Source organism: Tachyglossus aculeatus, chromosome X4, assembly GCF_015852505.1.
Source record: "Tachyglossus aculeatus isolate mTacAcu1 chromosome X4, mTacAcu1.pri, whole genome shotgun sequence".
Taxonomy (NCBI): Eukaryota; Metazoa; Chordata; class Mammalia; order Monotremata; family Tachyglossidae; genus Tachyglossus; species Tachyglossus aculeatus.
In genome coordinates, this window is record NC_052098.1 from 36,261,946 (window position 1) to 36,275,182 (window position 13,237).

Here is a 13,237-nt window from a genome sequence, read left to right on the forward strand (position 1 = left end):
CTAATAAGATCTAAGTAGTTAGCAATATAATTCCACCTCTTGGATCTTAGGGGCATCCAAGATATCTTTTCTTTGGATAGTGAAAAACTACATTGGGTGGGTTCCCTGATCAGGAACAATCCATTGTTATTTAGCATATTTCTTCCATGTCCACTGACTTATTTTTTTTCTTCACTTTTCAGCATCACTGTCCCCATATGCATTGAAATCTTTCTTAAGAATCAGCTCAACAGACATTGGTAATGCTGTAATGAGGATTTAGAATCTAATGAAATCTTTTCTCTTCAGACATGGTAGGGGTATAGATATTCATGATTGGGGCATACCCCTTTCTGTTTTAGTAGTAAGGTTAGGATCACTGGAAACTTGGGTAAATTTGGGTAAATTTAAGAAGGCTTGAGAAGTATGGCATTCTGGTGAGTAAGCCTTTAACTGCTAGCCTTCATTCAGAAGAGGGAATGCCATGTCAGAGAAGATTATCCGGCACCTATTTCTGGGACCTGGCTTTTGTGAGGAAGTTCTCTTTTGCTCAGTGCTGTGATGTTGACGTCATATCTGGCAACACGGAGTAGAAGTCTGCCACTAAATTCAGCTACCTAGACATCACTGTCCAATGGTGCAAGGTTGACAAGGAGGCAGAAGGCTAATCAATAAGCTGATGTGTCCTTTAGACTCAGACAAAATGCGGCACCATACATTCATTCAGTTGTATTTAATGAGCACTTACTTTGTGCAGAGCACTGTACTAAGCGCTTGGGAAGTACAAGTTGGCAGCATATAGAGAAGGTCCCTACCCAACAACAGGCTCACAGTCTAGAAGGGGGCACCAGCATGGCATAAAAATTGACCAAACCTAAGGTAAGTGTGGCAGTTGTAGTGTTCAACTTTTTATGACTTTAGACTTGGACCTACCACATGTGCCACACCATCTTCCGGAAGAGTTTCAGCAATGCCACCTGTCATACAGTACTTAACATTAAGTGCCAGGAGAGGACCATAGACAATGAGGAGGATCTTAGGTCATCGGTCTTGGAACAATCCCCATGGCCTCACATGTCCTGCCCTTTGGAGAGGTGATGAGGCCAGATATCCTGCTGTCTTCTAAATTACTGGAATAAGGTCATTGTATAGAGGGTACACAGAGAAACATTTTCAAGACAATGAAACTAAACATAAAACAGTATGACATAGCAGTGGATAATTGGGAGGCAGCTACAGGAAACAGTCTGGTGTACAATTCAAAATGAGTTAACCTTATTGGAGCAGAGGCTTCCAGAAGATCATGATACCAAGGAGATGTGGAAACAGCTCCAGGCATTATGGGTCATAAATTCAGCAGTGCGGCCAAAGACAGTTTTTATATGTGGAGGATGCTGGATGATTGCTGGTCTTAAGCTGATATCTTCAGTTACACCTACATATACTAAAATAGAGACTCTGGTATTGTCCTCTTTGGACCAGAAGGGTAGCTGTATATGCATCATTTCACTCACTGAGGAGAAAATGCTTGTGAGAAATTTACATGATCCTTTAAAGAGACTTTAAAAACTCTGGGTGAGTCAAGGAATGTAGATCATGAAAAGCAATAGTCCATGGGTAGAAGCAATATAAAATCTGGGGCTGAAAAACAATAGATTCTATATGTTGCCCAAGTTATGAACTTGAATGGTACCACTGACAGCAATTATTACTCTAGGAAAAGGGGAGGTTTTGAGAGGGAAGAATCTTCAGTGTCAGGTAGTGGGATGAACATGAAGAGGATGAAATGAGCTTGGAAGCCTGGAAATATCGACTTTGGAAGTCAGCCACATAGCGAAGCTAACTGAAAGTGCACGAGGGAATGAGCTCTCCAAGAGTGGGTATATGAATGGAAGGCCCAGGTCCAAGCCAGCAGGATGCTCAGTTAAAGGGCAGTGAGAAGAGGAGGAACTGGAATGGAGACAGAGTGGGCATAGAAGCATGAAAGATGCTTTGCTTTTGAAATTTTACTGTAAAGTTTCCAAACATTAGTGGGGGAATGGTCCTTTATAGTAGTTATGACTGAAACACTTATGAGATTTTCATGCTTGCATTCTCACCCTTGCATTTTGCTAGTTTTGTGTCTCATTTCTTACATGTGCCAAGGGATCATATATCTGAATATTTACTGGTTGGAAATGGAATGGGAAATATTGAATTCATGATTTCCTATTTAAAACGTGGTAGTGAGCAATTCTTAACTAACCCAGCAAAAATTTTCATGGTATTCATTCATTAATTGTATCAATCCACCAATCTTATTGGAGCACTTACTGTGTGCAGAGCACTGCACTAAGCACTTGGGAGAGTACAGTGTAACAGTCACATTCCCTGCTCACGGTGGGATAAGGCACTGTAATTTTTCTGTGCCCAGGATGAGCCTACAATCTCGAGGGGGATATAAACAAATTACTGATATGTACACAAGTGCTATGGGCCTAAGGGAGGAGTGAATAAAGGCTGCAAGTGCAAGGGCAGCACCGAAGAGAGGGGGAAAAGAGGAAATGAGGGCTTAGTTGGGGATGGCCTCTTGGAGGAGATATGCTTTTAATAAGGCTTTGAAAGTGGGGAGAGTGATCATCTGTCAGCAGTGAAGAGGATGGACATTCCAGGCCAGAGGCAGGATGTGGGGAGAGGTCAGCAGTGAGATAGGCCAGGTGGAGGTACAGTGAGTAGGTTGGCAGGAGAGGAGCAAAGCGTATGGGCTGGGTTGTAGAAAATCAGGGAGATAAGGTAGGATGAGGCATGGTGATTACATGCTTTAAAGCTGATGGTAAGGAGTTTGATGCTAAAGTGGATGAGCAACCACTGGAGGTTCTTGAGGAGTGGGGAAATTGGAACTGAATGGTTTTGCAGAAAAATGATCCAGACAAAAGAGTGAAGTATGGACTGGAGTAAGAAGATACAGGAGACAGGGAGGTCAGAAGGGGGGCTGATGCAGTAGTCAAGGCAAGATAGAATAAGCATGGAAACTAACTTGGAAAGTTCTTAAACGCTTGTGCAATAATACCCACAATAGCTTAACTTTTGCACTCAACAAAAGTCTTATCCAGAATCCCAACTGTGTAAGGTCTTGTGTATTCAATTGCTTGCACCGTTGTATCTTATTCCTGATTGTTTCAGGATTCCAAAAAGAAGCCACAAACTTCCATTTGCTTTGCAGTAATTTTGACCTTCTGGTCAACTTCACGGTGGCTTTAACCATGCTCTCCCCTGGCTCCCAACTACCACTCCTAATCCCATTAACTACTCTATGACCCTAACCTGATTTATCCTAGGCTCCTTTAGAAATCTTAGCTGCCCTTCATTTTCTGGACCAGTAGTCCTATCTCCATCAGCCTCAGGAGCTGCTCCAGTCATCCTCTGGCCTGGGTGAGTTTATTTAGATCTAAATCAGAAATTCAACTGAAATTGTTTAAGTGTCCCTGAGAAAGGGGAGTTAGGCAGCTCCTTTCAATGGACATCCCCTTATCTCGAACCTCTGCTCCTTTGCGGAGATAAGGAATTACCAGAGGGAAAGAAAGAGCTTTGCTAACCAGTCAGGAAGCCCAAGGGAATAACAACCTGGAATTCAGGCAGGGATTGTGTCTACTAATTCTCTTGTATTTCCCAAGTGCTTATTACAGTGCTCTCCACATTAAGTGCTCAAGAAATGCTGTTGATTGAGTGGAAATGAGAACTCACAAATTGTAAGGATCAGCCTGTTTCTATACACCAAGCATCAAAGAAAAGCATTTATAAGGTGGTATTACTATTTAAGACTATCATCAGCTTGATCTATAAAGTATACAAGTTTTCCACTCCCTGCTGGGGTCTTATCATCATCATCATCAATCGTATTTATTGAGCACTTACTATGTGCAGAGCACTGTACTAAGCGCTGGGGAAGTACAAATTGGCAACATATAGAGACAGTCCCTACCCAACAGTGGGCTCACAGTCTAAAAGGGGGAGACAGAGAACAAAACCAAACATACTAACAAAATAAAAAGAATCGATATGTACAAGTAAAATAGAGTAATAAATATGTACAAACATATATACATATATACAGTCTTATCACAGGAACCACACCCTTTGCTCTTGGAGAGGGATTTTTATAACTTTTGCTTGTCAGATTTGAATCAGTTAGTGCCTGGCTTGTAAATATAGACCCATTATTTACCCCAAATCATTTATTTGAAATGCATAAGACTCTCTACTGGTGTTGTAGAGAGGAGGATTTTTACTGCAGTCATCCTTCTACCTCAGTTTTGAGCTCCAATCTATTCTAAATTATAATGAGTAGTAATTGTAGCTTGCCTTAAGTAAAAATAATAATAATTGTGGCATTTGCTAAGCACTTACTTTGTGCCAAGCACTGTTCTAAGCGCTGGGGTAAATGCAAGGTAATCAGGTTGTCCCACATGGGGCTCACGGTCTCAGTCCCCATTTTACAGATGAGGTAACTGAGGCCCAGAGAAGTTAAGTGACTTGTCCAAGGTCACACAGCAGACAAGTGGTGGAGCCAGGATTAGAACCCATGACCTCTGACTCCCAAGCCCGTGCTCTTGCGACTAGGCCATGCTGCTCCTCTGTACTTATGAGCCAATCACTGGGGTAAGTACAAGATTATCTCTGGCCTGGAAGGACCTCCCTCTTCATATCTGACAGGCAATTACTCTCCCCGCCTTCAAAACCTTATTAAAAGCACATCTCCTCCATGAGGCCTTCCCCTACTGAGCCCTCATTTTCTCTTCTGCCATTCCCTTCTGCATCACCCTAATTTGCCCCTTAATTCACCCCCGCCCCCAACTCAGCCCCACAGCACATGTGTACGGATCTGTAATTATATTAATGTCTGTTTCCCCCCTCAAGACTGTAACCTTTTGTGGGCAGGGAACTTGTCTACAAACTCTGTTTTTATTGTACTCTCCCAAGGGCTTAGTACAGTGCTCTGCACACAAGTGCTTAATAAATACCATTGATTAAGATAATCAGGACAACAGCCCTTCCATTTGAGCGCAACATCTAATTTCAGCCATTTTACTTAAAAGTGTGCCTTTTAGCCACCTAATCATTCTAGAGCACTTTTAACATTTTCTCTGCAAGTGATGGCTGAGTTGAGCTTAAAAGAATAGCACCTTCAAGGTCAAAAGTTTGTCCAGGAGGAGATTGGGAAGTTACCTGCTTGTGATGCACTTTTGATGTACTTCTCTTGTTTTTCTGACTCTGGGCTGAAGTTGGTCTGAAACTTTAAAAAGGTATTTCACCAGGATTGGCTTGTTTAAAGACTATAGCTATCCTCACTTCTCAGAGTAGGGACACATGAGAGAGAATGGGTGGAGTTGAAGTGTGTATGTTAAAGATTATGAGGAATCTTGGATTTCTAGGACTCTTCATGTACTGCACATACAAAGTCCTTCCTATGGAACAATAGACAATCTCAAAGCATATGAAAAAAATAATAGACGTTCTAATGAGTTGAAAAAGCTTTCAATTAGCAGTAAGGCTGAACTTTGGCAAAAGTCTCCCACATGTTCTCCCCTACACTAAAGCAATAGATTGAGCAAATTCTAGAACTAAAGTTATATTGCAAAAGGAACATACTGGAACTGTCCAGATCTCCCAGCTCTAGCACAAAGGATGAAGAATTGAATCGTATTTGAGCACTTACTCTGTGCAGAGCACTGTACTAAGCCCTTGGGAGAGTACAATATAAAAGTTAGTGGACTCAGCAAGCTTACAGTCTACAGGGGTAGACAGATAATAATATAAAATAAATTACAGATATGTACATAAGTGCTATGGGACTAAGGGAGAGGTGACTAAAGGGTGCAAATCCAAGTGCGGGGGTGACATGGAAGGGAGTGGGAGAAGAGGAAATGAGGGCTTAGTCGGGGAAGATGTCTTGGAGGAGATGTGCTTTTAATAAGGTTTTGAAGATGGGGAGAATGATCACTGGTCAGATATGAAGAGGGAAGGATTTCCAGGCCAGAGCAGAATGTGGGAAGAGGTCAGCAGCGAGATAGATGAGACTGAGGTACAGTGAGTATGTTGATATTAGAGGAGCACAGTGTGCAGGCTGGGTTGCATTAGGAAATTGAGGAGGTTAAGTGTTGGGAGGGGGAGAAGAAGATGAGTGCTTTAAAGCCAAGGGTGAGGAGTTTCTGCTTGTTGTAGGGGTTGTTGGGCAACCCCTGGACGTTCTTGAGGAGAGGAGAAACATGAACTGAATGGCTTTGTAGAAAAATGAAGCAGGCAGCAGAGGCACAGAGGTCACCAGTAAGCAAGGCAGGATAGGTTAAGTGCTTGTTTTCTCGTTGGAGCTAGTGCTTGTCCTCTCCCCCTCCTTCTCCCTTCCGCACCCCTCCCCAATTCTCCAAAAACAAGGTAGCCATGGTCTCATTCTTATAGCGTATAGTTTACCCATATTTCTCATAAAATGATCCTTAATCTAAAAAAAAATAAAGATTTGCCAATCCTGGTTTCTGATTCATCAATTTGGTGTTAATTTTCAGTCACTGCAATAATCCTGGGAGGTTTTATTTTTCCTATGAATTGATTCATGGCCAATGACATATGGTTATCTCTGTCTTCCTGGGGTAATGGTCAAAATCATTGATTTATTGAGGGGGGGGGACTCTCCTTTTTGGGGATTTTTATCAATTCTTGTATTGTTACATTTGTGCAGAAGGGTCTTTTGTCATTAGAGTTGGTTCCCTTTTCTACTTTATGTGTAATTTCCCCTTCTGTCCCGAGTTGTGTCCTCTTGTTTTCCTCCCACCAAAACATTTTCACAGCTTTCATAACCTCCCATCCAACATCTGTATCATTGGCTTGGTCCAGTGAGCTGCTTTTTTTTTCCCCAGGAGGCTAGGTGTTTCCTGTTTTGGCATTTTAGCCTGATAGTCCAAAATTCTGTTCCCAGATTTGTGCCAAGAAGGAGGGGCATGGTCATGTCACCACTCTTTCAGTGGCTTAAAGTGGGGTAGGAGGGATGCCCTGAGAACCCCTACCAGAAGCTGGTCTGTTGGTAACTAAGGCCCCAAAGTTGTTTTCCTGACTCTAGGTCATCCCTGGTTTATAAGATGCTGGGAGACTGGGATGGTACTTGAATTGGACTGGAGGTTTTATTGTGCATTTGGCTCAAATCCAGGACTCCTGGAGTCACTGTATTCCCTACCCTAAGAGAATACCTAACTATTCTGCAACTGCAACTGGGCCATTACTAGATAAATCTCTGAGAAGAGAGACATGTAAGATAAGCAGTGTGGCCTAGTGAATAGAGCAGGGGCCTGGAATTCAGAAGGACCTGGGTTTTAATCCCGGCTTTGCCACTTGTCTGCTGTGTGACCTTGGGCAATTCACTTCACTTCTCTGTGCCTTGATTACCTCATCTGTAAAGTGGGGATTAAAACTGAACCCCATGTGGAACAGAGACTTTGTCCAACCTGATTAGCTTGTATCTACCTCACTGCTTAGTACAGTGCCTGGCATATAGAAAGCTCATAACAAATACCGTTTTTTTAAAAAAGGGCAGTGAACCCTGTATTTTCTTCAATGTCAGACATTCATTTTCATTCAAGTGCTTATTCTCTGACCTCTGTTACCTTTAAGGACCCTTTTGTTCTTGTGTGCATTTCTTGTTTGTTTTTTTTTTCTTTTTTTTTTCATTAGTTCATAGGACTCTATTTTTGTTTGGGCTTTATAAGATTGCTAAAGTATGGTGTTGTCAAAGATTTTTCCCAAACAGTTTAGGACTAAAATTATGCATAATATATTTGAAAGCTAAAAAAAGTCTCTCAAACTACTTACAGAAGAGCTCTAGCTTGAGGTAAATCTTATTGTCATCTATTGAGAAAAGAAATGGCAGAGTGATGAGAACTGAGTCATCACCCAAACTGTTTTCCAGTGAGATGGGTCAATACTTTGGATATTGTATGCACTTAATAAAGGTTAGAAATTATAATGGACGATATTATGCCTTTGAATCATTTCTCCTATGAAAAACCTGGGGATGGGGTATGGCAGAGCAGTTAGGGAAGAGAAGAGCAAAGGTTCAAGCTTTCATTTGACAGGATACAGCTTATTGATCTCTGCATAGAATTAGTTGTGCTATCTTGCAGGATGGAAATGGTTCTTTAAAATTTAAACCTATATGCTAGTTCTTATTTTAAAAAAAACCAACTTATTTTTAGAGGATTGTGGTGAATAGGAGTTGAGGGAGCTATTTTCTGTCCAGTTCTTAGAGTACTAAGCATTTTGAGGATCATATATATTTTGGGTGTGTGCCTGTCTCGAATGTGATCTGTCCTTCAAATTCAAAGATGACACTTGAATGTGAAACTTATTCTGCTTTGTGGTGTTGAAAAACCATGTCTTTGGCACTATGGACATCTTTTCTAGAACTTCACCCAGTGAGCCGTGCATTCCTAAAGTAGACTGTGAGGCACAGGGTGTTGCCAAGAGGCACTGCTGTCTTAACTGAGACTGATATTAGATTTCCTTCTTGCATATTATCAGTTTATGACTGAGGGTAGGAAGAAGAAAGGGATAGCTTATGATCATCCAAGTGCCTGCTGTATTCATTCATTCAATCATATTTATTGAGCGCTTACTGCATGCAGAGCACTGTACTAAGCGCTTAGCACTGTATTAAGTTCTGGTAGTGGCAGTGGGATGCAGAGATTTGATTCCTCCATATCCACTCGCCTAGTCACATCTGGGTCTGGAAAAGGGGATATGGAGAAGAAGCTATGTTGATTGGATGGAGTGGGGAGAGTCCATTTGGAGAGGACTTGCTCAGCTGGAAACTTGTGGCAAAATGTCCATGTTGTGGTGATCATCCAAAATGCATGTTTATTTCTATAGTATGGTACATAGTTTAAGAGCTCATGCCCACTATACAGAGAATGCAAGAAGACCCCTTCCCCACAAACTTTTATACATTCAAAAGGTTACGAAACCAGTGAAGGCAACAGCAATGTCTATTGCTGAAGTCACAAGATATTCTCTTGTATGATGGCATTCTGCATCAGCTGTACCCCCTTTTAGTTGAGGGAGATTAGTATATTCAGTTCCACCATAATGCATTTTCATTATGCATTTTGGCAAGAATTTTTGTTAGGGAATATGCATCCAGCGGCACAAGCCTGTTTTGATACAGTGCACCATAGTGTCAGAAGAAGTGGTTTGTGCACAGGCAGGCGGTGTGGGAACCGGTGAGTACCCTGGTGTGAGTTTTCCTTAATGCTGGGTTTTACAACCCCTGTGTTAGAGGAGAGCTGCATGTACATGTCCATTCTATTTACCTGTTTAAAATGGTCTTCCTTTTTCAAGGTTTCCTATGCTCGTCCAAGTTCTGCTTCAATTAGAGATGCAAATTTATATGTCAGTGGACTTCCCAAGACAATGACTCAGAAGGAATTGGAGCAGCTTTTTTCCCAGTATGGACGTATCATTACCTCCCGTATTCTGGTTGACCAAGTCACTGGTAAGTAGGCAGCTGCTCTGCACTGTCTATTTCACTTTCTCAGACAGGCAGGTTGTGAAATATTCTGCCTTCCTCTATAGCAGTCTTTTTTTCCAGAACCTATCAAAGGTATATGTGGGCCTGAAAATGCAATTTTCTGCTGGGTTTGTTCATAAATATGCATGGACAAAAATAGATTGTGGGGTGAGCCAGCTTGAGTCATTTCCACCCCGAAGTGCAGGCTTGAAGCCTGTTTTATGGCTTGTAATAAATTTACAGCTGCTATAATCTTCATTTCCAAGCTGCGGTGTGAAAATAGTCCCCATGCTCCTTATAAAATGCTAATAAACAATCTTATTTCTATAAAAAGCAAACTTTCATGCAGAAATGCACAGCTGGTTCTCTGGTAGGAATTACACCAGGTCCAACCCAGTAATTGTTACTAAAATAGTTTAAGGTCATGCTGTCTAGTATGGGGATATCCAAGAGTATAAAATTATTGAGATTGAGCAAAAGAGATAAACTGTGTGCAGTTAATACCACTTTAATATAAAATGGAAATTGGGAGTTTATTTTTGATAGCTTTGTGAAAGGTAGATTTTGAAGGTTTAAAAGCTTTCTGTTGGAGCACCAGTCCAAAAACAAATTATTGTGTAAAATGTGTATTAAGATGGAAATGGTTAATGGTTTTCAGTAGGCTAAAATACTTTCCCTTTTTGCCATTGCTTCATAATGTAATTTGCTTAACAGATATGAAATGCATCAGAATAATCAGCACAAATAACATTTTTTTTGTTGTTTTTGAACAAATAAAACTGTTAGTCCAGGGCTTGGGGAAACTGATTCAGCTCTATCAAGAAAATACTTTGTAGCGGGAAAGCAGTGAAGCAGATTGAGGACTGTTTATCTTCACAGCACTCGTGCCACATTCTTTCAATAATGTCATTCCCATTGAACATCACAGGGTATTTCATGGTTGGAAATCACAAATCTAGCAATTTAGATGCAGCATTTTATGGTAACTCTATGCTTTTTGCCCCTTTCACTTTTTCCCTTTAATGCATTTTTGTTTAATCAATCATTTATTGAGTGTTTACTGTGTGCAGAGCACTGTACAAAGCGCTTGGGAGAATATAGTGTAGCAGAATTGGTTAGGCATGTTCTCCGCCCACAAGAAGCGTACAGGTCTTGATGAAAACAGAATAGGTGGTGCTCTAAATATGAAAATCCTATTTTCTAAATTTGTCACAACATCAAGTGTAGTTCTATAGAGAATGTATATACCTCTTTGGCCTTGACCATGATTGGTGAAACAGATCATCAGTGAGAAACCCTATAAAGGCTACTACTAGAGCAGTTTTATTATCTGGGGTGGGGAGGTAGGGGTGATGAGTGGGAAGAGATTAGCCTTGGTGGAATTTAAACTCAAAAACCTTTGTCAGCCATAGATTATATTGTACTCTCCCATGAACTTTGTATAGTGCTTTGCACACAGTAAGTGCTCAATAAATACAATTGAATGAATGAATTTCCTTTCATTCCAACTGTCTGCCTTGTGCTTTCTGGTCACCAATTTACTGCTTATGTTGTGACTAAAGATAATTTAAAACCCTTTTTTATGAAGCATTAAGTACATGTACAGGACTAGTTAGGTAATTCATCAGATTTTGAATTTCTTCTACAGCACTCAAAAAAACCTTATGAATATGCTTGAGCACTTCAATTTTTATTCATACAAGAAAATCTAAATCCTGTTGTTCAAAATGAGATTCCTGTGTGTGGAATAGACCAAGGTTGAGGTTCAAGTTGACAGTAACAATGAATGCTAAATTCAGAAATGAGATATAAGGTTGACAACTAAAGAAAAACCATCGCTGTCTTCGAGGTAATTTCCTCAGACAGACTATTTAGGCTATTGAACTGCAACTTTCCTCTTTGGATAAAACAATGAGGAGAAGCCAAGTTATTCCTCTGGCATTCTGATTTTGACTTTAAAGGGTTGCATAAATTGATTCAATAGGGAATAATTGTGCATAGGGTTTTTTTGGTTATAAAAAAATTTGGTTATAAAAAAATTTGGTTATTTTGTTTTTTTTTGGTTTTTTGGTTATTTTGGTTTGGAATGTAATAAGGGAATTACATTCCAGTTGGGAATAAAAATATCTGAAGATGATCAACTCCGTTTTTGGAGTCCCACCCTGGAGTGTTTTGAATCACTTGGATGTAGCAGTGGACTGTTCAACTTTGATGAAACTTTGTCATTGTCTTTGAGAAGTCTGAGACATCCTGTATAACCCTTTCCAACCCTCTGTTCCTCCTGTTCTAATCCCTTTTCTGTCCTGGAGGAGTTGGGTTACAGATCTTCTGAAGAATTGATCTAAAAATATACCACCACAATATGTGGTGAAATTTTGATTAGACTAGTTGGAGGAAAAAAACATTTTGAGAATTCCTTCCGAGTACCACACCATAAATTTTCTCCCTTGAGCTTTTTATTCTCTGGGGCAGGGTGTCTTTAAGCATGGCTTGGAAGTATTGAATACTGTTTTTGGTATTAGGAAAAGAAAATTGCTATAGATCTGGGATGGAGTCTCTCACTATCGGAAATGATGAATGAACCACAATCCTGAAACTTCAGGGCAGAGAACCTATGAGGAGAAATTGGTTTGCGCAGTGCCATGCCATACTCTCACATTCCTGCCAGCCATTTTCCCAACTGAGTGCAGTAAGCGAGTAGGTCAGGTGCATCACACTGAAGGGTTTCTGGTCTCCCCTGGCTCCCGGGACTTTTTATAGCTGAATTAATTACAGCATTATGCAGATTCTGTGCCAGAACACCATAGCCCAACAGGTAGCTGTCGTAGTAGTTTTTCTGTGGTCATTGTGACCCATATTGGCCAGCTTTTTTTCAAGATTGCTGCTGGCCCTGTCCACCTTGTGGAATACCCAGGGTTTCAATCAGAAACATTTACCACTGCTGGCAGAAATGGGACTAAAGCCCCATCTGAAATCCAAGTGGGGCTCTTTTCACTAGACCAACAGCAGGGCTCAACTCGCCACAGAAAAGAAGCAAATATGTAAATGTGAAACTTGAACATACCGTTGATAGTACTATAGCTGGCCCTCCATGTTAGAAGTCTGTGCCCCCGCATAGCTAGCCTGCCCTGCTCCTTTGAGCTGAAAAGGAGCCAGCTGGAAGTGGAACTATCATGATGGGTCTTCCACTTCCCAAAATTGTTCCCCCACTGGCTGGGTGTGGCTGGGCTTTCTCTGGTCCCTGTCCATGGCAGAGAGCTGAATCTGGGTGATCTGGGCTTCTTATTTCCTGAAACCTCACACAGGGCTCAGTTTCTATGGTACAAAAGTTTTCTACTGCCTGCAGCAGCCAGAAATTTGCCCAACCCACACTCTAGAACTCATTGTAATCCAGAGTTTTCCAGCTAGAGCATCCTGTGATTTTATTTAGGTAAATCATTGCCACCATCCTGTGACACTTTTGTAGCCCCACTGAAAAGCATGGGAATGTCAGGTTGAACTGTCTGGCCCAGACGTCTCTTGAGTTTTGTGATACACAACCCTTTCCTTTAAGCAAAACAGATGAGCAGTGTTTTATTAAAGCCAAGGAAAGGTAGTTCAAATATTCAGTAAAATCATAAACAGTAACTGGTACAGAACAAGCTTATATCAGATGAGGTGCACTAGTACAAGGTCAAAGTAGTCTAAAATCAAATCAATCAATCGTATTGAGCACTTACTGTGTGCAGA

At 41.0% G+C, this 13,237-nt stretch overlaps 1 protein-coding gene across 7 annotated transcripts in view; it reads left to right on the forward strand.

The window, feature by feature from the left end:
* ELAVL2 (ELAV like RNA binding protein 2) overlaps window positions 1-13,237 on the forward strand; it is a 148,808-nt gene that overhangs the window by 125,652 nt on the left and 9,919 nt on the right. For all 7 annotated transcript variants that reach the window (XM_038769606.1, XM_038769604.1, XM_038769600.1 and 4 more), the window contains one exon: window positions 9,340-9,493. In XM_038769606.1, the coding sequence (XP_038625534.1) occupies window positions 9,340-9,493 (154 nt within the window). The remainder of the gene's footprint in view (window positions 1-9,339; window positions 9,494-13,237) is intronic.